Here is a 22015-nt window from a genome sequence, read left to right as displayed (position 1 = left end):
GAGCTGGAAAGATGGAAACATACAAGTATGCCTCTGTTAGATCCAGAGAGGCAAAGTATTCCCACAGCATAACTGAGGCAATGAACAACTGTTTCCATGTAGAAGCAGGGAATCTTGAGGGCTGTATTGACTGACTTTAGATCCAGAATTGGTCTCCAGTCTTCTGAGTCTCTTTTGGGCATGATGAAGCATATGGAGTATCTGCCCTAGCCTCATTCTCCTATAGCTCATAGTGAAATGAATATATAAACAGTCACCCACACCTAGGCTTGTCTTTTCTGGCTTCCCTACTGGAAAATTGAGAAAGATGTCTGGGAGGAGCCAGTAGAATTCTTATTTGTACCCATCCTGAATGATTTCCAGTACCCACTGATCAGAAGAGATGTGTGTCCAAGCCTGCCAGTACTCTGCCAGCCTGCCTCCCCCACCCCCAAGGGAACGGCTACTATCCTGGCATCATTGCTGTTTCTTGGAAGCCACAAATGATGGGATCCAGATCCTTGGGGAGCCTGGTGCTCCCAAACCTTTGCCTCTGGCCCTGAAATATCCTCTGATTGGAGGATGCTCCCGAATACTGACAAAACTGCTGTAAGCCACAAAAATTTCCCCTACCTGACCCCCCTTACATTCTGGGATCTGCTATCTGGTAAGGATGTCAGCTTGCAATCCATCACAGTAGCCATTAAATCATCCAGGCCCTTGCCAAACAGCAACTGTCTATGAAAGGAGAGTTTTCTCAGGGTCACCTTGGGGGCCTAGTCTCCTGCCCATTGTCTTATCCAGAGCATTCTGCAGGTGGAGATAGCGTAAGCTGAGACCTTGCTCAGGACCCTGAAAAGGTTATACAGAGGGTCCACAACATAATCAACCCCCTTCATGAGAAACTGGGGGTTAGCATTTGGACCACAGCTTCGGACCACAGCTTAGCCAAGAGTGGCATACTCGAGCAATATAAAATGCCACCACTGCTGCTTTCATCTCCAGCACAGCAGCCTCAAATTGTCCTTTGAGAACATAAGATCATAAAAATTGCCGCTGCTGGATCAGACCAGTGGTCCAACATGCCCAGCAATCCACTCACACGGCAGCCCTCTGGTCAAAGACCAGCGCCCTAATTGAGACTAGCCCTACCTGCATATGTTCTGGTTCAGCAGGAACTTGTCTAATTTTGTCTTGAATCCCTGGAGGGTGTTTTCCCCTATGACAGACTCTGGAAGAGCATTCCAGTTTTCTACCACTTTCTGGGTGAAGAAGAACTTCCTTACGTTCATACAAAATCTATTCCTTTTCAATTTTAGAGAGTGCCATCTCGTTCTCCCTACCTTGGAGAGGGTGAACAACCTGTCCTTATCTACTAAGTCTATTCCCTTCAGTGCCTTGAATGTTTCAACTATGTCCCCTCTCAACCTCCTCTATTCAAGGGAGAAAAGGCCCAGTTTCCCTAATCTTTCACTGTGCGGCAACTCCTTCAGCCCCTTAACCATTTTAGTCACTCTTCTCTGGACCCTTTCGAGTAGTACCGTGTCCTTCTTCATGTATGGCGACCAATGCTGGATGCAGTACTCCAGGTGAGGGTGCACCATGGCCCAATACAGCGGCATGATAACCTTCTCTGATCTATTTGTGATCCCCTTCTTTATCATTCCTAGCATTCTGTTCGCCCTTTTCGCCACCGCCACGCATTGTGCAAACGGCTTCATTGACTTGTTTATCAGAACTCCCAAATCTCTTTCCTGGGAGGTCTCTCCAAGTAGCGCCCCGGACATCCTGTATTCGTGCATGAGATTTTTGTTATTGACATGCATCGCTTTACACTTATCCACGTTGAACCTCATTTGCCATGTCAATGCCCATTTCTCCAGCTTAATTATATCAAGTTGCTGATCTTCGCAATCCCCCTGTGTTTTCACTACTCTGAATAACTTTGTATCATCCGCAAATTTAATCTCCTCACTCATCGTACCACTGTCCAGATCGTTTATATAGATGTTGAAGAGCACGGGTCCGAGCACCAAGCCCTGCGGCACCCCACTGGTGACGCTCTTCCAGTCCGAGTATTGTCCATTTACCCCCACTCTCTGTTTCCTATGTTCCAGACAGTTTTTAATCCACGTGAGTATTTCACCCTCAATTCCATGGCTTGCAATTTTCTGAAGTAGTCGTTCATGCGGAACCTTGTCGAACGCGTTCTGAAAATCAAGATATACAATGTCGACCGGGTCACCCTTATCTATCTGCCTGTTTACTCCCTCAAAGAAGTGCAGCAAGTTCGTCAAACAAGATCTGACTTTGCTGAAACTGGGCTGGCTGGTCCTCATTAGATCGTGTCCGTCAAGGTGATCAATGATGCAGTCCTTTATCAGCACCTCTACCATCTTTCCCGGTACCGAGATCAGACTCACCGGTCTGTAGTTTCCTGGATCTCCCCTCGAACCTTTTTTGAAGATCGATGTAACATTTGCCACCTTCCAGTCTTCCAGAATCTCTCCTGAGGATAAAGTCTATTCTGAAGTCCTGTGCATCTTTGAAGTCTATAACCCCTTCACTAGGGAATAAGATGCACTTCATAACCTGCACCACCAACAAATCCACTTTAGGTGTAGCAAACTACTGCTGAAACTCAGCATCCATTGGGTAGAGCTTAGTCATGGATTTAGGTATCCTAAGGATCCCTCAGGAACATTCCAGTGATCCATTAACATCTTAGTAATCTCTAGATGTGAGGGAAAACAGGCATTCTGTTCTTTGGTACTACTCAGAGCAAGCACTGAGCCATGGAGGCTTGAGGCAGCTCCAACTTTAGCTCCTGGTGCACCTCCACAATCAAACCTTGCAGGCTGAAGGGTTTGAATAACCGTCTCATCCTTGGATCTTCTCCAAGATCCAAGGCTGCCACCTAATCATGGTCAGTTGAGGGTCCCAACCAAAGGAATTTGGTTTTGTTCTTATTTAGTTTGAGGCAGTGAGTTGAAGTCCAGTTTTCTATTGTGTGGACACATTTCTTGACAGTGATGAGGGTGTTGGCTAATGCAGCCATTACAGGTAACATGATCATTACGTTGTCTGCATAGGTGAAATGTTTTATTTGTGTGAGATCTAGGCTGTCTCCCCAGGATTGCATTAGAAGGATGAACACTGATGGTGAAAGTGATATCCTTTGACACGCAGCTCCTGATTGGTAAGGCCCGACTTTAGTGCAGGAAGAGGCGGTCGGAGCATACAGCGAGTGATTTCCTTCACTCGCCGGTGCTCCGGCTGCTCTCTCCTGCCTCTCCAGCTGTCCTCTCTGCTTGACGGTCGCGGTTGGAAAATACCGCAAATGACTGGGACTGCGAACCGCCGACCGCGAATGACCAGGGGAACACTGTATTCCAATGGTACAGGAAGTCCATTGAGAAGTCACATAGTTTATAAGCTTAATTTTCATGTCCCATTCATAGTTATATATCAGTTCCATATAGATATATAATTTTTGGTTAAGCTCTGCATAGACCCACTTTTTAACCTCAGGATACATCTATGACATGTTACACAATTCTACCTTCCCCCCTTTTTTCCATCCGCACTTTTTAATACATATTCTTTGTAAGTTTTGTATAGACTCGATACGTCGTACACACTTACTTGCCTATGTTTTTTTGATTTAGCTTTTATTCATCCCATATTGTCAATTCAGGCATATGCCCACTAACCTGCTGATTTGTTCTCTCCCTTATCTTTCAAACAGCGTCCCATGCGTCACTACGTTGCTCCATGTGCTACGCTAATTTTCTGACTAGCCCATTCACCTATTACATTTGAGCTTCATTCTTGTTAAATTCACAACAGTTTTGCGACTGTTTTTCACTCATTTTTTGAGACGCTTTACTTTTGGCAGTGAATCTTGGCGTGCGATTCTTGGGGTGCTAAACAAACAGGCACTTGGTAAGTTTTTAATTTTCTTAATTCTGCGGGTCCGGCGGTTTTATGTTCAGTCAATTTGTTAAACTACCTATTTTAGTTCCTTGCTCCGATATTAAAGTACTAAGTTAAATTTTTAAGGTCGCATTCTATTTTAACCCGCTGGGCCATACTTTTTATTGTCACACATGTTTGGTTTAATTTTTTGAGGCTGCACTATAATCCATTCGGTTTGGCTACTTTTTGTTGTTTTTTTTCCCTAAAGCTGCACCATAATCTATCCCGCCTGGTCATGTTCTCTAAATTTATTTTTAGTTCCACACCACGTTCGTTTTGTAAGGCTGGACCATTATTTACTTCACATACCCTTCACTTACATGCTCTGTATGCGATTTTAGCAAAAATCCAGTAGGTTCCTAGTCAGTTTTGTTGTGTTTAGTTCTGGTTTATATGTTCAAATCATACACTACCTGATCCTGCTTTCATTGGTTCAACATCATAATGTTTAAGATTTCTCTAAATTAACATTTTTTTTCTCCTGGTTTTATATACATTTTTATTACACCCTTTATACCATTAGATGTGTCCCCAATTCACAATATGAAGGGCTGTTAACCATTACCTGTATTTTATTATTTTCTTGATATGGGTTATCATATATATACACATCTTTAAACATATTATTCACCTATCCTGTTATCCACATGGGTATTATTGCTTTCTTATTACTGTATCTTTGACACGCAGCTCCTGATTGGTAAAGCCCGACTTTAGTGCAGGAAAAGGCGGTCAGAGCATACAGTGAGTGATTTCCTTCATTCACCAGTGCTCCAGCTGCTCCCTCCTGCCTCTCCAGCTGTCCACTCTGCTCGGCGGTCGCGGTGGGAAAATGCCGCTAATTGACTGGGACTGCGAACCGCCGACTGCGAATGACCGGGGGAACACTGTATTCCAATGGTACAGGAAGTCTTGGTCAGGGATGAGGAGGGATGGAAATGAGTTGTCTATTTCATTCCAGTATGTTTCTGGGGCTACTTTTTTTCTATAATAAGTGGCTACTCAGGGGGGCGGTTTGGTTATTGATATCTCTTTCCAGAATATGTATGTTGAATTCCTGTAGGTGGTCTGACCAAGGTACTTTGGATAGGGAATTAAATTCTAGGTAGCTTGTATTTTTTGCTGAAATGGAGAAGGCGAGTAGATCTAACCGATGGCCCTTTACATTTGTGGATTGTTGAAACAAGGATTTGAGGTCTAGCTCATTTAAGAGGCCAAGGAATTTCAGGGTTTGAGAGTTTGAGGTTGAATTTGAGGTCTCCTATGATGAAAGTGGAGTCATATTGTTCCTTGGTTCTTGAGATGATGTCTGAGAACTTCTAGACACTTTCCAGGAGGGATGCAGCAGATGGGGAATTGGGAAGAGTTGTTGTTTATTTCTACCTCTGAAAGATGGTTGCCATGGGCGCCACAGGTGACATCAGATTTGGGGAAGGGAGGAGGAGAGAGTGATCTTCCTATGCCAGCCTCGACATTCTCTTCTCCTCTGATGCTTTTTGGGCATGGACTCTGAACCTTCATCCTCTGAGTTCACCAGAGCTTGGGTTCCTGTGAAATCTGCATGGCTCCTTGGGGTGGGCCCTGCACCTTTTTGCTAATAATCCTGGTGCTATCTCTGCCGAGGACCCTGCGGGGTTAGGTCAGCCTTTGAAACCTAAAAAGGCTTCATACATCATGTGTATGAATTCGGGAGTGAACCACGGCCCAGGTTGCCTAGAGGGTTCTGGCAGGGTCTCATGCACTGGCTTCTGGTATTTGTCCACTGGTATGCGGTTGCGCTTCTCTGAGGATTCCAAGTCCAATTTCTCTGGCTCCTGCCAGAATTTCTGCTCCATAAAACTCTCCAAATGAGTGCCTAAGCCACCAGAAGCAGAAGGGGAGGCAAAGCCTGAAGCTCCCATCCCCCCCTTAAATGCCATATACCATGTTGAACAACGACCCCCTTCAGATAGGCATCTGCTGCTAATATGACATGAATCTGAAGTATCTCCACCTGAGGAATCCATCTGAACTGTTTTCTGTTTTCTCTGGATAAATGCTGGTCTCTTTCCTGGCAACTAATGGAGTTTTTTTCCTCAGTCTAATTTTAGATTGTAAACTGCTTGGTCCTGCAAGTGATGAATAAACAGATAAATCAATCAATCAGGGGAAGATTTCTGGAGGGTAGGAATTCTACGAGTATCGGAGCTGTTACGTGGTGGCCGGCGCTAACAACGCTAGCGCGGCTTTGTAAAGGAGAGGGTTAGTTATGTAATTATGTCATTTTCTGTTTTGTACATTCACAGTTTGTTCCAATTTTACTCCTGACGTGGCCCATATAGATGGGTTTTATATTTCAATATTTTTTGTGGTTACATTTTTTTGTGCTATTCATGCACTGACTTGTGACTATTGCAAAGAAGGAAGGACATGAAGGCTCTTAACTCAAAATGGGTATTTAAAATTGAATCTTAAATGTGATATGAAAGAATATAAAGTAGAGAATGACACGGGGGAAAAATTTGTCCCCGTCACCGGCCGACTATCCTCTGCACCGCCCCGTCACCGCCATTCCCTTCACCGCCCCGCCACCGCCATCCCTTTCACCGCCCCGTCACCACCACTGCCATCCCATTCACCGCCCCGTCACCGTCACCGCAGCATGCATAAAAGCCTCAAACAGGTATGATTTTATATACTTATCTTTATTAACGTATAAAGGAAACATTCTTTACAACTTTACAACTTAGTTAACTATACAAAAACAAAACACAACCTGTACTTTTAATTGTCCTTATTTTTTAACCCATAGATGAACAACAAATCATCCACAATCTCTGGATTCAGTCTAGTTCTCCTTTCTTCCACAGTCCTTCCTGCAATAGAGAATGCCCTCTCTGAAGATGTGCTGGTAGCTGGAATGCACAGTATCCCTGGTGCAACTTTTGCTAATTTTGGCCAGCATTCTTGTTTATTTCTCCAAAATCTTAAAACATCAGCATCACTACTGTATATAATATTATTCATTATGGTAACCACAAAATTAAGAGAAACACAAAGCACACTGTATGCAGAGAAAATATTAATTAATATTTGTTTCAAAGAGGTCAAGACAGATGACTAAAATATGCAATGTCACTTCAGAAACAACTATAGAAAAATAGACAAATATAATGCAAAATATAGATAACTGATATAAATTCTCAAAACTGACACATTTTGATCACTAAATTGAAAATAGTCATTTTTCATACAATTTTTCTATCACTAATCTTCCCCCACCCCATATATATTCCGCAGGTTTTCAAAGAGATCAAGGCAGATGATTTTATGCAATGTCACATCAGGAACAACTATACAAAAATAGACAAATATACCCCCTCCCCTTTTACTAAATCGCAATAGCGGTTTTTAGCGCAGGGAGATGCGCTGAATGCCCTGCACTGCTTTCAATTCTCATAGGCTCCCTGTGCTAAAAAACGCTATTGCGATTTAGTAAAAGGGGGCCATAGTGCAAAATATAGACAGCAGATATAAATTCTCAAAACAGACACATTTTGATCACTAAACTGAAAATAAAATCATTTCTCCCACAAGTGGACATGCTCTATGGCTGCTTTAACTGTAAGGCGCCTGAATCTAAGGCTATATGCTACCATTCTGTAATGGAACCTGGGAGCCCATTCACTGCTATAGAATAGGCGTTCCCTGTACAGTCTCAGGGTGCCTACGAGGAAGAACCCACTTGGAAAATTGCCCCTTATTTTTTAAGGATTATAAAAATAGAAGCAATAATATGAAAAACAAAACCCAGCCTTAAAACAGGCTGAATTAATTTGTGAACCATTATTTAAAGGATACTCAGAAAAAATATTGTTTTCCCTTAACTTAAATGAAATAAACATATTCCTATCCATCATTTGACTATAGCTAAGGGCAAAAGAACCTCATAGAGCTGCAGTGAAATAGAAAAGTGATTTTGTTTTACTGTAATCTCTGCATTAAGTAGATTTGCACACCCCAAGCTCCTTAAATCTTGATGCACTTCTAGCTTTTCCTGTATCAGACTTTGCAAGATTAATAAATGGAGCATTCTTCTGCCTGCCAGTTAAAGGATGAAAAAAAAAAAAGCCTATAAAGTTCAAATCACAGCTTGACTAAACTCGAACTTTTTGATTTCATTCTTCCTGGCTGACCACAATAAACACCAAGGTTGGGGAAGGGGTAAAACGCGGACCTCACGGACCTGGCGGATCTAAACCTGTACCGCCTTAAAAATCTGAGGTCCGTGTCGGTCCGTGTCCGTGGCGAGAGCAAGCAGAATCAGGTCCGACGTCCGTGCGTTTTTTTTTTTCCCTCAAATGGTATACCACTACACTTGCTGCTTTTACTTGCTTCGGGCCTTCCTCGCTTCCGGGTCCTGCCTTCGCGGAAACAGAAAGTAGGCAGGATCCGGCAACGAGGAAGGCCCAAAGCAAGTAAAAGCATGCTGGCAAAAAAAGGCAGGCATCAAACAAAATTTTCGGTGGCGAGTTAGCCCGGGAAGGAGCATCGGCGGCAGCAGCAGGATTAGCTGGGTGGTCATCTAAATTAGCCGGGGAGAACACTTACTTGTACCTGACGAAGTGAAACGAGTGAATCCAAGCGAGGCAGCGACTGCAAACAAAATTCAAATCCTGGGCTCGGCTCCGAAATCCAATCGCTACTGCTGCACTACAACCCATTAAATATCAGGTGTGGCAGTAGCGATTGGTCCTCTTCTTTGAGCAAAAAGAACTGACCAATAAAGAGCCTGTATATTAGGGGGCGGAATCAATGCGGCAACGTGCAAGTCGGGTTGAGGAGACAGACCACGGGGAGACAAACATGGCCGCCGGAAAAAATCTGACACCCGGTCCCGAACCAAAGACTCACAGTGAAGACAAGGTAAATAGCGGTACATAGAAGGGGGTACATTTGCCTGCGGGGACAAATCTTTTCACCGTTTTTGCGGGCGGTGAAAACTTTTGTCCCCGTGTCTGCGGCAATTTGGCTATGGAGTCTCCATAGCCCGCAGCCAAACCGCAGCCACGCCGCGGCTCCCTGCGGGGATCGCTCCCCGTGTCATTCTCTAATATAAAGCTCAAGTATTTGTGTTATTTGGTTACTATCAGCAATAATATCATGAAACATGCCATGACAATGAAAATGAGATCTTTTAGACTATTTTTTGTATTAGCAAATGAAGTAAACATAATCATGCAGCAGTTTTTGGTGAAGACTGTGGGATCCTTTTACTAAGCTGTGGCTAGAACAAATGCCAGTTCAATGGTGGCATTAGTGTCTAGCGTGCGCAGCAATTTAGCACGCGCTATTCTGCGCGTTAATGCCCTAAAGTGGCTTAGTAAAAGGAGCCCTGTGTATCTTCATGATACACAGTCTTCCGTACAATGTATGGCTGCGGCCAAAAAAGCAAACAAGAAACTAGGAATTATTTAAAAAAGGGATGGTTAACAAAACTAAAAATGTTATAATGCCTCTGTATCGCTCCATGGTGCAACCTCACCTGTAGTACTGCATTCAATTCTGGTCTCCTTATCTCAAGAAAGATAAAGTGGCACTAGAAAAGGTTCAAAGAAGAGCGACCAAGATGATAAAGGGAATGGAACTCCTCTCGTACGAGGAAAGACTAAAACAGTTGGGGCTCTTCAGCTTGGAAAAGAGACGGCGGAGGGGAGATTTGATTGAAGTCTACAAAATCCTGAATGGAGTAGAACGGGTACCAGTGGATTGATTTTTCACTCCTCAAAAATTACAAAGACTAGGAGACACTCGATGAAGTTACAGGGAAATACATTTAAAACCAATAAGAGGAAATATTTTTCCTTTAGAAAATAGTTAAGTTCTGGAATGCATTGCCAGAGGTTGTGGTAAGAGCACATAGTGTAGCTGGTTTTAAGAAGATGTTTGGACAATTTCCTGGAGGAAAACTCCATAGTCTGTTATTGAGAAAGACATGGGGGAAGCCACTGCTTGCCCTGGATCAGTAGCATGGAATGTTGCTACTCTTTGGGTTTTGGCCAGGTACTAGTGAAATGTGGTTGAGCATTTTTTTGCAAATGAGGTGACTGCTCAGCCATCTTCAAGAAACCACTTTTAGTGGAGGTGGGAGGGCCCTTTTCTGAGGCTTTTTCCTTCTATTTAACCTGTAGAGCATGTGCTGTTCTTGTATCACACAATTTGACATCATGCATTAATTCAAGTAAAAGTATTACTATCTATTATCATTGATTTTTCATTGTATCTGAGTCATTCTAGTTATATACTTGGGAAAATATTTCTTGTCACTGTACTGGACTTTGCTGAGGTTTTTCAGTTTCTGTACTGTGTAGTGGAATGGGGTGGATCACTGAGACCTAAGCCCAACCAATATTTTTGATTGAGCTGGAAGAGAAAAGGAAACAGGAGGAATAGTAAGGCTAAAATGTAGAAAGGGCCCAATATTCATCATTATTTAGCTGGCCAGGAACGGCTCCTGGCCAGCTAAATAGAACGTAGCTAGTTATCTGCCAATATTCAGTGGAAAAGAGCCAGCTATCTCATGCTGAATATTCTGGTCTCTGGATTGGCCAGTGGCCGGTATGTCATGTGACATGATTGGTCACCACCAATACTCAGTAGCTCACCGGCTAAGTTCGGCAGTCGAAGACAACTGCCTAAAAGGGTGGTATATCTTTGGCTGTTGAGAGTTAGCTAACCAATGAATATTAGTGTGACAGATTCAGGAGTTTTCCCTCCCAGAATGTAGTTATGAACTAAGCAGCAGAGGGCGTTAAGCAAAAGAGGAGAAAACTACAGGTCCCAGAATGCCCTGAGCTTTGCAGATCAGTGTTGAGTCCAAGGGGTAGGACTCAGGAAAGGAGGAGTATTTCTGCATAGACCAGAATCAGTGAGAGAGGGCCCTGAGAGAAAGAGGAACTCCCGGACTCCCTAGGCTAAAGCAGAGCCTAGGGAACTAGAAGGGTGCCTAGGAGTGAAGAAGTTTGGCTGAGGTAAGCCATCACCTTTTCCATTTTTGGTGAGGCAAACATAATAAAAAGAAAGATTTTTGTTCATGTGAAACTGTGTCCTGAATACATTTACTAATCTCTCCTGGAAGTCCGGGCCAGCATGCAACACCAGGCTAGTCTGTTATAATTGGTATCATCAGCTATGTTTCCACCAGCCAAAAATAGACTGGAAATTCAATGCCAGTGGCCAGATATGGTACCAGCATTGCATTTTCGGTATCGCCGCAGACCAAATATGAGCCTGAAAGTGACCAAAGTAAGAGAAGAATGTGATAGGAAGAGTGTGAGAGGAGGAGAGGAGAAAATGAAAGGGCTGAACAGTCTTGAAAATGGTACGAAAAGAGAGGATGGAAGCTAAGTTTAAGAGGTAAATTTAGGATATTATTTATTAGGTAAGTTTTCAGATTAATTTTTTTTTAATGCAACTTTTAATAAAACATCCAAGTATATGATCGTAAAGAAAAAAGAAAGTAAGATTAAGCAATAACAACATAGGCAAAAAAGAAACAGAAAATATTATTACCAGTATCTGATGTATGAAGCAGAGAGGAAGAGGAGGAAGTGATGCAGGAAGGCTTGTGACTGGCTGACTTGGAACTTTTGGGAGGCAGCTTCAATCCCAGCTGTTCTGCAGCTTCAGAGTGGTCTCCAGGGTGAATGTAATCAAACACACTGCTCCCTGTGAGCTCTACCTGCAGAGAAAGAAGAGGCATATGAAAACACACTCACACACACAAACAGAGATGTAGTTTGGGGGTACAATACTCAAAGAAGAAGCAAAAATTATGCTTGACACAGTGATCACTCCACTGATCACTATGTAGTACAATATAGGGTGAGAGAGAAACGCAGTATTTTACACTAAGCAAAACATAGCATATAAATATGTGGAGAAAAAGCCTCAGTTAATGCTTCATGGGCTCAAAAAAACTCCACAGCAGTGTATGTCCATATAGTGTTTCATTCACAGGAACAGTCAGCATAAATATCAAAAAGCAAAGGCTACAGTGTACTAACACTCCCCAAATGTTCTGGATGCTAGTGTTGAATTAGTGTAGTGGTTAGAGCAGGGGTGGGCAACTCCGGTCCTCGAGGGCTGGAATCCAGTCGGGTTTTCAGGATTTCCCCAATGAATATGCATGAGATCTATTTGCATTCACTGCTTTCAAAGCATATTCGTTGGAGAAATCCTGAAAACCCGACTGGTTTCTGGCCCTCGAGGACTGGCGCTGCCCACCCCTGGGTTAGACCGTAGGGTTACCATATAGCTGCAGAAAAAGGAGGACAGATTGAGACATCCAGATTTTACTTCCATTGCTTTCAATAGAAGTAAAGCCCAAATGTCTCTATCTGTCCTCCTTACTTCCACTGCTTTCAGTAGAAGTAAAACCCGGATGTCTCAATCCATCCTCCTTTTTCTGGAGCCATATGGTAACCTTAGTTAGAGCTACACCCTCAACACCCTGAGGTTGTGGGTTCAAACACTGCGCTGCTCCTTGTAACCCTGGGCAAGTCACATAAACTTCCACTGCCCCAGGAAAATGCTTGACTTCCTGATTGTAAACTGCTTAATACACCTTGTCCAAGAGGTATATCAAGTCTCAATCTCTTTCCCTCCTTCTCACCACAACCAATGTAACCCCTCTATACTCTTACCATTCCAAACTACATCTATACATACACACATTGCAGAAGGAGGGACAAGAGGATTGCCACGTTTTGAAATAAAATAAAAATACATCCCTTGTCCCTCCATCTCAGTTTATAGTTTGTTTAAAATTTGATAAAAACGCTTATAAAACTTTCTAAGCACTGTAGATAAAAAAATGGGGTGCATGAGGTCTTATACTGTTTTTATTGCTTCCCACAGATCAGACATGGAGGGAGATTCGGTTTTGTCGGATGCCTCTGAGTTGGAAGTTTTCACCGGAGATGGTGGGTCTGGCTTGTTTGTGTCTCTTGCTTTTAGTTGTTGAAGCCATAGTTCATACAGCAGATGATGATGTTTAGAAGGGAAAAACACAATTTTAGTGCTGCCAATTTTCATTCTGTAAATGGATATACTTGATGGGTGTCATCACCCGGTTTATAACCTATGCTTCCTTGGAAGCTCTTGTATTTGTCTTGGTGTTATTCTGTTTTCTAAAAACCAATAAAATTTTATTGAACTGAAAAAAAAAATGGGGTGCAAAACATAGAGAAGTACATACAAGACAAACAATGGACAACAACTTACAGGAACAAAAGGAATAGAGGGGAAGAACTACAACTGTATAAAGAAAAGTTAACAATTAAGGAGAAGACGAAGGGAAGAGGATATGCCTGGAAAAATATTTAAGAAAACTGAGGAAATTGAATGATCTGCCCCATCCTTGGACCACCTCTTTAGTAGGTGGGCAAAAAATTAAAAATCACATGGATAGGCTGGGTAATAATCAGTACCCTGAGTTCAGCTGGTACAATATTATTTTACCTCTCAGAAAAGACTGATAAAAATAAAATATTGTAAAAATGAATGCACATTTTCTTCCAGTTATCTAGTCTATACGTCCTCACTGATTTAAAACATCCACCAGACCTCCCTAAATGCATGGTCTATCCCTCATTCCTTTTACCCCAATGCATATAATTCCCCAAACTCAGCACTTCCTCAATGTTCACGCTCTGCAGTGCCAATATATACACAGAAATAGTCAGCTAGCCAAAATTAGCTTTTAGCACCATCACCAAAGCAGCCCTTCTAATATTTGCATATACAGCTTTCATTCATTTTAAGCAGATTTGTCAGAAACTTTGGAATCCAAAGTTCTATGAGTCAGGATGGTACGTGGTGATCTGAAGAGGGGGATGATCTTGATAAAGCCTAAGGGCGAAACATGTTGGCCAGTCCCTTGCCGACACTAAGAAGAGAAATTCACTACAACTGCAAGCTGAAAATCAACGGCTTTAAGCTAGTGATTCTTTTCCTTATCTATGAAGTAATTATAGCTAACAACACAAACATTTTTTTAGTAAAATCTTAAAATTATGACTTAAAAATAATTAAAAACTATTAAAAATTACTAATATTTATTTAAAATAATTAAAAAAGCAGATTGGATGATGATTATATGCCAACAATGATACACACAGCTATTTACACATAAGATATGGCTGGTGGAAGCATTTCTGAAAAATCTGTTTAAAATGAATGAAAGCTGTAGTGTATATGCAAATATTAGAATAGCTGCTTTGGTGATGGTAATATATACACAGAAACATCATCCATAGCAGCTGTGCTCCCTCCCCACCTTAGGTTGCCAATTCACCCCAGGTTGATAAAATAGGCCAATCCAATACTGGCTTTATCACATTGGATTAAGGAATTTGTGGCTCTAGATATCTAAGAGAAATCAATGTCCAAGACCCTCACCATCTAAGCCCAAGCAAGCATAGGAGACAGAGATACCTAACTGCTCTTCTCAAGACAATCTGTAAGGTAAAACCTAGGAGCCACTTAAACTGTATACTGGAAACAGGAAACCAGTTGCACTTACTGTTGGACCATGAATCAAAGGACAAGCTGGGCATAGTTGTGTATTATCTACACCAGGGGTGCCCAATACGTCGATCACGATTGACCGGTAGCTCAGGAAGGCAACGTGAGTCGATCGCAGAGCCCATCCCGGGCTCCGTGATAGACTCGTGTTGCCGTCCTGATCTAATGAGCCTATCAGTCTTCCTCTCCACAAAGTCAAAGACGCTGACGCTGGGCATCCACTTTAGACTGTTTTTTTGTCATTGTGGGGGCGGGGGGGGGGGGGGGGGGGAGGGGGGCATGGCGGCGGCATCAGCAGCCTGAAAAAGAAATCATCCTGGCCCGGGTCGGTGTCATACTCCGGAACTTCTACCTCTTCCAGCAGCCTTCCTATCTGGCCCTCTCCCTTCTCCCTGCTTCCGGCCACACCCCCTGCTCCACGGCTCTCTTCGGCAACTCAGCAGCAGCGATCGACACAAGCTTCTTTTTTTTTAAATATCTTTATTCATTTTCAAAAAATTACAACAAGTGTACAACAATCAATAAGAAAGACCTTAAATCATCACTTGACATTCTTATTTATATTATTCCAAATAAATAATTATATAAAGAAACCCATCCCACCCTCCCAGATACCAATTTGTGTTACTTCAAATAAATTATTATATAAGAAGCCCCCCTCCCACCCATATACCAATTAATAACAATTGTCAATTATAATCCTTCAAAATCCCTCCCCCTTATCTTATTCAATATTTTGGTGTTTAAGATGTCTGATCACTAGAATAAATCGCCAATGGTCCCCAAATCTTTTTAAAGTTATTATAATTACCCTGTTGCAATGCAAATACCCTTTCCATCTTATAAATATGGCACACTGAATTCCACCAAAAAGTATAACTTAATTTAGTATAATCTTTCCAATTCCCTGTAATCTGCTGAACGGCAACCCCTGTTAAAATTAATAAAAGTTCACTATTATTAGCTGAAATTTGGCTTTTAAATCTCATTGAAGTTCCAAATAATATAGTGTCATATGAAAGGGCAACATGATTTTCCAACAGCTTCTGACGTCGGGACCTACCCTCTGCGAGTCCCGCTTGTTTCAACTTCCTTTTTCCATAAAGGCGGGACTCGTAGAGGGAAGGCCTCGATGTCGGCAGCCTGTCTTGATCACCGTTGCTGACGAGTTGCTGAAGAGAGCCGCGGAGCAGGGGGTGTTGCCGGGTGCAGGTAGAAGGGAGAGGGCCAGATGCAGGACTCGTGGGTGAGGGAGACGAAGAGAGAGAAAGAGAGAGGGGAGGGAAACAAAAGGAAATATTTAATACTAGGCTGGGCCGGAGTGGAGGGAGGGTGGAAAGATTCTGGCTACAGGGTGTATTAACAAAGGAAAAGGGGGGAAAGTTGAAAATGGAGATAGTGACACAAAGGGTAAGCAGGATCTACTAAATAAGTTTAGAGATACATAGGGTACATGAATAGGAGGTGAAATAGAGACATAGAAGTAATGCTGAAAAAGTGTGTGTGGTGGGGAGATAAAGACATTGAAAGGGCAAATGGTAAACATGGGGTAAAGACAAGGACAGAGACAAATGAAGATTCTGAAAAAGTGGATATAGGTGAGATGGACACAAAGAAGGGTGATTCTGACAGACACAAAAGGGAAATGCTGGATCAAGGAGAGATGGGGCTCAGGCTGGATGGAATGGGGAGAAATGCCTTGTTGGCCCGGAACTTCCTCTCCTATGTCAGAATTGACGTCAGGGAGCGGAATGTTGGTCAGTACTACGCTTCTGCAGGGAAAGCATGGGACGGCGGTGGCTTGGGGGCTGTTCCCCGATGGCGGTGGCAGCAAACCGAGTGGTTTGGGGGAGGGCACGGAGAAAGAAAGGGGGCAGACAGGGAGACAGAAAGAAGGGGGAACAGGGAGACAGAAAGAAAAAGTTGGGGGAGAGAATGAGGTCTGGAGAAGAGGAAACATACAGGAGGCTGAAAGAAAAGGAAGAAAGAATGGATGCACAGTCAGAAGAAGAAAGTGCAACCAGAGACTCATGAAATCACCAAACAAAGGTAGGAAAAAATATTTTATTTTCAATTGTGATCAAAATGTGTCTGTTTTGAGAATTTATATCTGCTGTCTATATTTTGCACTATGGCTCCCTTTTACTAAACCGCAATAACGTTTTATAGTGCAGGAAGCCTATGAGCATTGAGAGCAGTGCGAGGCATTCAGCATAACTCCCTGTGCTAAAACCTACTATCGTGGTTTAGTAAAAAGGGAGGGGGTATATTTGTCTATTTTTGTATTTTGTTACTGAGGTGACATTGCATAGAATCATCTGCCGTGACCTCTTTGAAAAAACCCGGAATATGAATAATTAACATTTTCTCTGCCTTTCAGTGTGCTTTGTGTTTTTTTAAAAATTTTATTGTTGGTAGATCATTTTGACTTAGTCATTATAAAAGTAGCTCGCAAGCCCATAAAGTGTGGGCACCCCTGATCTACACTTCCTGGTACATCTACAGAGGATGAAGCCACATTAACCACTTAAAACAGTGGTCTCAAACTCAAACCCTTTGCAGGGTTACATTTTGGATTTGTAGTTACTTGGAGGCCTCATAAAAAAATAGTTAATGTCTTGTTAAAGAAATGACAATTTTGCATGAGGTAAAACTATAGTTTATAATCTTTCCGCTGCTGCACATTTTAAAACACCTGCTTGCCCACCGCCACCGTAGTACTTGGTGATCCAGTGTGTATCCCTCCCTCGCTAGCAGTGCATAGGTCAGGAGCGCGGAAGTCAGAAGCAAGCTTTCCGCGCTCCTGCTTGGATCTGCAGGACTGCGAGAACAGATGGCATCCATTCAGATAGCACCACGGGGCCAGGTGGGACTGCAGAAAGCTTGCTCCTGACTTTTGCGCTCCTGACCTGTGTGCCGCTAGCAAGGGAGGAATACACACTGGACCACCAGGTACTACTGCGGCAGCAGTGGTGGCGGGCGGGAGGGTGTTTTAAAATGTGCGGCAGCAGCAGGGAGGGAGGTATTTTAAAAGTACTAGGGGGTATGGAGGATAATTTAAAAGTACTTGGGGGGAAGATTCCTACATGGCTGGGTGGGTGCCTATATTTTGGGCGGTGGTGTGCCTGCTAGGTCGCCTGGTGGCTCCCCCTTTCTCAGATCTCTCTATCTTTCTTTCTTCTTCTTTTCTCCTTCTTTTTTTTTTGTAGGTACTAGGTCATGAGACTTGTGGTTAGGGCATTTCATTTCTTTCTTCTGGGGCCTATAAGAGTCAAAGGGCCCTTGGACGCTGGGTTGGATCTTCTTTGAGGGCAATGCCTGAGTCGCTGCATCGCTGCAAGGGGGATGGGGGGAGGGAGCTGACAGATTTGAGGGAGAGGTTTTTCTGCATTAATGATGATATCTTTATTTACTACACTCAAATACAGTCCCCTAATGGGAAAGGTTATCACAAAATATTAATACTCACAATATTCCCATATATATGAAAAAGTGTATATCACTTATATACTAGAAAATGTGTGTGTAGGAAGAGGCCTCAGTAACGGAGCCCACGCACAGTCGTATTCACAGACTGAGATATTCGGCGTGGTTGTGCTGCTCCCTGACTCCAATCATTGGCCTTCTTCCTATCAGAAGAGCTGATAAAGGTGGAAAAATAGTCCTGATGAATAAAGAGGACTATCTGAAAGAAGCTCACAAACAGCTCTTTAGTGAAGACTATATAGTTTTACCTTCAGACCCTACGGAAGAAATACAACTTAAAATTAATAAACTTACAAAAAATGCCTTAGATAAAGGTTTCTTAACCAAAAAAGAATTTCGTTTTCTCAATGTTCAGCATCCAAAAATTCCTATTTTCTACTTGCTTCCAAAAATTCATAAATCTCTGAGTACTCCTCCGGGTAGGCCGATAGTTTCAAACAGAGGTGCTCTTCTAGAAGCCTCCTCAATTTATATTGATAAATTTCTTCAAGATGCAGTGAAAAAAACTGTTTCATACATACAGGATACAACTGAATTTTTGAGAATAATTAATCATATTAAACCTGATGAGCATTCCATAATGGTAACCATTGATGTTTGTTCTTTGTACACCATCATACCCCAAGAGGAAGCACTGGAAATCATTGGGAATACATTAGATATGAGAGATAATCCTAAGGTTCCCACTGAATTTCTTTATCAACTAGCTAAAATAGTTCTTCAAACAAGCTTCTTCATGTTCGAGGACCAGTTATTTCAACAGAGTTCTGGCATTGCGATGGGCATCACGATGGCTCCATCGGTAGCTAATCTTTTTATGGACACTTTTGAACAAAAATGGATATATCCCTCTTGCTTTCATGATAAAATGAAGTTGTGGATTCGTTACATAGACGACATCTTCATGATTTGGAATGGGGGTCCAGGTGAATTGAGCACGTTCCTGGACTATATCAACACTTGTCACCCAAAAGTGAAATTCACACATCTGGAGTAATACTGAGATATCATTTTTGGATGTGCATATTAAAATCATAGATGGTGAACTCAGCACAAAAGTGTATACAAAACCTACGGACTGTAATGCAACTCTGCATTTTTCTAGTGCACATCCCAAGTCTCTTAAAAAGAGTTTACCTTTTTCTCAGTTCCTGAGAATTAGAAGAATTTGCACATCAGATGTTGAATTTAAGCACCAGGCAAATCAGTTGAAAGTAAAGTTTTTACAACGTGGTTATCCGATGAATGTTATTACTAAAGCTTATAAAAGGGCTTACTATAACCACCGTGAACTTTTATTAAGACCAAAACAAATGACAAACTCTACAACAAGTGAGAAGCAGATGACATGTGTGTTGACATATTCTAAGAACAGTTTTCAAATCGCACGCTCACTCAGGAAGCACTGGGAGATGTTAAAAATAGCTGGAACGTTTAAGAACTATTCTTTGAGGATTGCCTATCGTCGCACTAGAAATTTGAAAGAAATATTATGCCCCCCACAGTTTTCCCAGAATCAAAAAATGGAGGCTGTAGAATATCTGGGCCATGATAAGTGTGGGGAATGTTCGATGTGCGCAATAATGGAATGTACCAACATATTCCAGAATCCAAAAGACAAAAAAAGAATATATCCTAAAACATACTTCTAATTGCAAAACACAAGGTGTTATATATGCTTTGAAATGTCCGTGCAATTTAATCTATATAGGACAAATATCTCGTAGATTCAGTGTCCGTCTTACTGAACACAAAAGTACTATTAAGAACCACAATTTGGGTGCCCCATTAGCTAGACATTGTATAGCTAAAAAATCATGATTTCCTAACATTACGGGCTACCATTATAGAAGTGTTCAGACCAAATACTAGAGGGGGAGATTTTCGTAGATCTTTAGCCCAGCATGAACAACGCTGGATCAATCGTTTGGATACTTTATATCCCAACGGGTTGAATAAACAAATAGAATGGCAACATTTTTATTAACTACTCTGATTTGTTACTTTAGTTTGTTTGCACTTTTGTTGCCAATACGGCAATTAGTTATGCTTCAATACAATCTGTCAGTCGGTTTGACGTCATCACGTTGCCTAGCTCTTGAAATAGAGGCTGTCGCCATTTTCAGCTTTATGGAGACTGCTGTTAGTTTGTTATACAAAAGTAAGTAAGAATCTGTTACAACATGGAACTTTAAGTAGATTAACTTGTACTAATTTTATATTCTCTAAGCAGTGGCTTGGTACGTGTAAAAATGGCCCTAAAGCAGTGGACATAAATTGAGCTCCACGAAACGCTGGCCACGTTGGTATCTTTTCGATACACAAGCACTGTTTAAGCTAAGTACTTTTTCTATTACTAAAGTGTTGAGTGATAGCTAAACTGAATTTGTTTGAAATTTCTGTCAGCTCAGTCTCAATTGAATGAAACTAGATGAAAGAGTGTAGACATATTGAAAAAAAGAAAAAAAGACATTAGCAAAATCGATAATAAGATATTTATTTACATGATATCAATAAAGCACAGTTACTTACCGTAACAGGTGTTATCCAGGGACAGCAGGCAGATATTCTTAACGTATGGGTGACGTTAAGCCCCGGTACGGACACTTTTAACTAGAAAGTTCTAGTTGACCGCACCGCGCATGTGCGGGTGCCTTCCCGCTCGACGGAGGAGAGCGTGGTCCCCAGTTAAGATAAGCCAGCTAAGAAGCCAACCCGGGGAGGAGGGCGGGTCCTAAGAATATCTGCCTGCTGTCCCTGGATAACACCTGTTACGGTAAGTAACTGTGCTTTATCCCAGGACAAGCAGGCAGCATATTCTTAACGTATGGGTGACCTCCAAGCTAACAGAGAGGGAGGAGGGATGGTTGGCCATTAGGAAAATAAATTTTGTAACACAGATTGGCCGAAGTGTCCATCCCGTCTGGAGAAGGCATCCAGACAGTAGTGAGTAGTGAACGTGTGAACTGAGGACCAAGTGGCAGCCTTGCAGATTTCCTCGATGGGCGTGGAGCGGAGGAATGCCACAGAAGCAGCCATAGCTCTGACCCTGTGGGCCGTGACAGCACCTTCCAGTGAGAGACCGGCCCGAGCATAACAGAAGGCAATGCAGGCAGCAAGCCAGTTGGAAAGCATCCGTTTAGAGCACAGGTGTCAAAGTCGGTCTTCGAGGGCCGGAATCCATTCGGGTTTTCAGGATTTCCCCAATGAATATGCATGAGATCTATGTGCATGCACTGCTTTCAATGCATATTCATTGGGGAAATCCTGAAAACCCGACTGGATTACGGCCCTCGAGGAGGGACTTTGACACCCCTGGTTTAGAGACAGGACGACCTAAACGGTTAGGGTCAAAGGACAAAAAGAGCTGAGGTGAAGAGCGGTGAGCCCTGGTACGGTCAAGGTAGTATGCAAGGGCCCGCTTACAATCCAGCGTGTGCAACGCCTGTTCCCCAGGATGGGAATGGGGCTTAGGGAAGAAGACAGGCAATACAATGGACTGGTTAAGATGAAAGTCCGAGACCACTTTGGGGAGGAATTTCGGATGGGTATGCAGAACCACCTTGTCATGGTGAAAAACAGTGAAAGGTGGGTCAGCAACCAGTGCATGCAGCTCACTAACCCTCCTGGCAGAGGTGATGGCAATGAGGAAAAGCACCTTCCATGTGAGAAATTTGAGTGAAGTTGTGGCAAGAGGCTCAAACGGAGGTTTCATGAGGGCAGATAGAACCACATTCAGGTCCCAGACGACTGGAGGAGGCTTCAGAGGCGGTTTGACATTGAAGAGGCCTCTCATGAACCGGGAAACCAGGGGATGAGCAGTGAGAGGTTTTCCGAGGATGGGCTCATGAAACGCAGTAATGGCACTAAGGTGGACTCTGATTGAGGTAGACTTGAGGCCAGCGTCGGACAGAGAGAGTAAGTAGTCCAGTACAGTTTCCACCGCCAATGAGGTGGGATCGTGATGATGAAGTAGACACCAAGAGGAGAACCGGGTCCACTTCTG

General features: G+C 42.7%; 1 protein-coding gene across 1 annotated transcript in view; it reads right to left on the bottom strand.

Annotated features, from left to right (window-relative positions):
• NPAS1 (neuronal PAS domain protein 1) overlaps positions 1-22015 on the bottom strand; it is a 192180-nt gene that overhangs the window by 106249 nt on the left and 63916 nt on the right. Inside the window, exon 3 of the mRNA XM_033955925.1 lies at positions 11511-11677. Within this exon, the coding sequence (XP_033811816.1) occupies positions 11511-11677 (167 nt within the window). The remainder of the gene's footprint in view (positions 1-11510; positions 11678-22015) is intronic.

The sequence above is a fragment of the Geotrypetes seraphini genome, chromosome 8 (genome assembly GCF_902459505.1).
Source record: "Geotrypetes seraphini chromosome 8, aGeoSer1.1, whole genome shotgun sequence".
NCBI lineage: Eukaryota > Metazoa > Chordata > Amphibia > Gymnophiona > Dermophiidae > Geotrypetes > Geotrypetes seraphini.
This window is presented reverse-complemented; position numbering and strand designations above follow the sequence as displayed.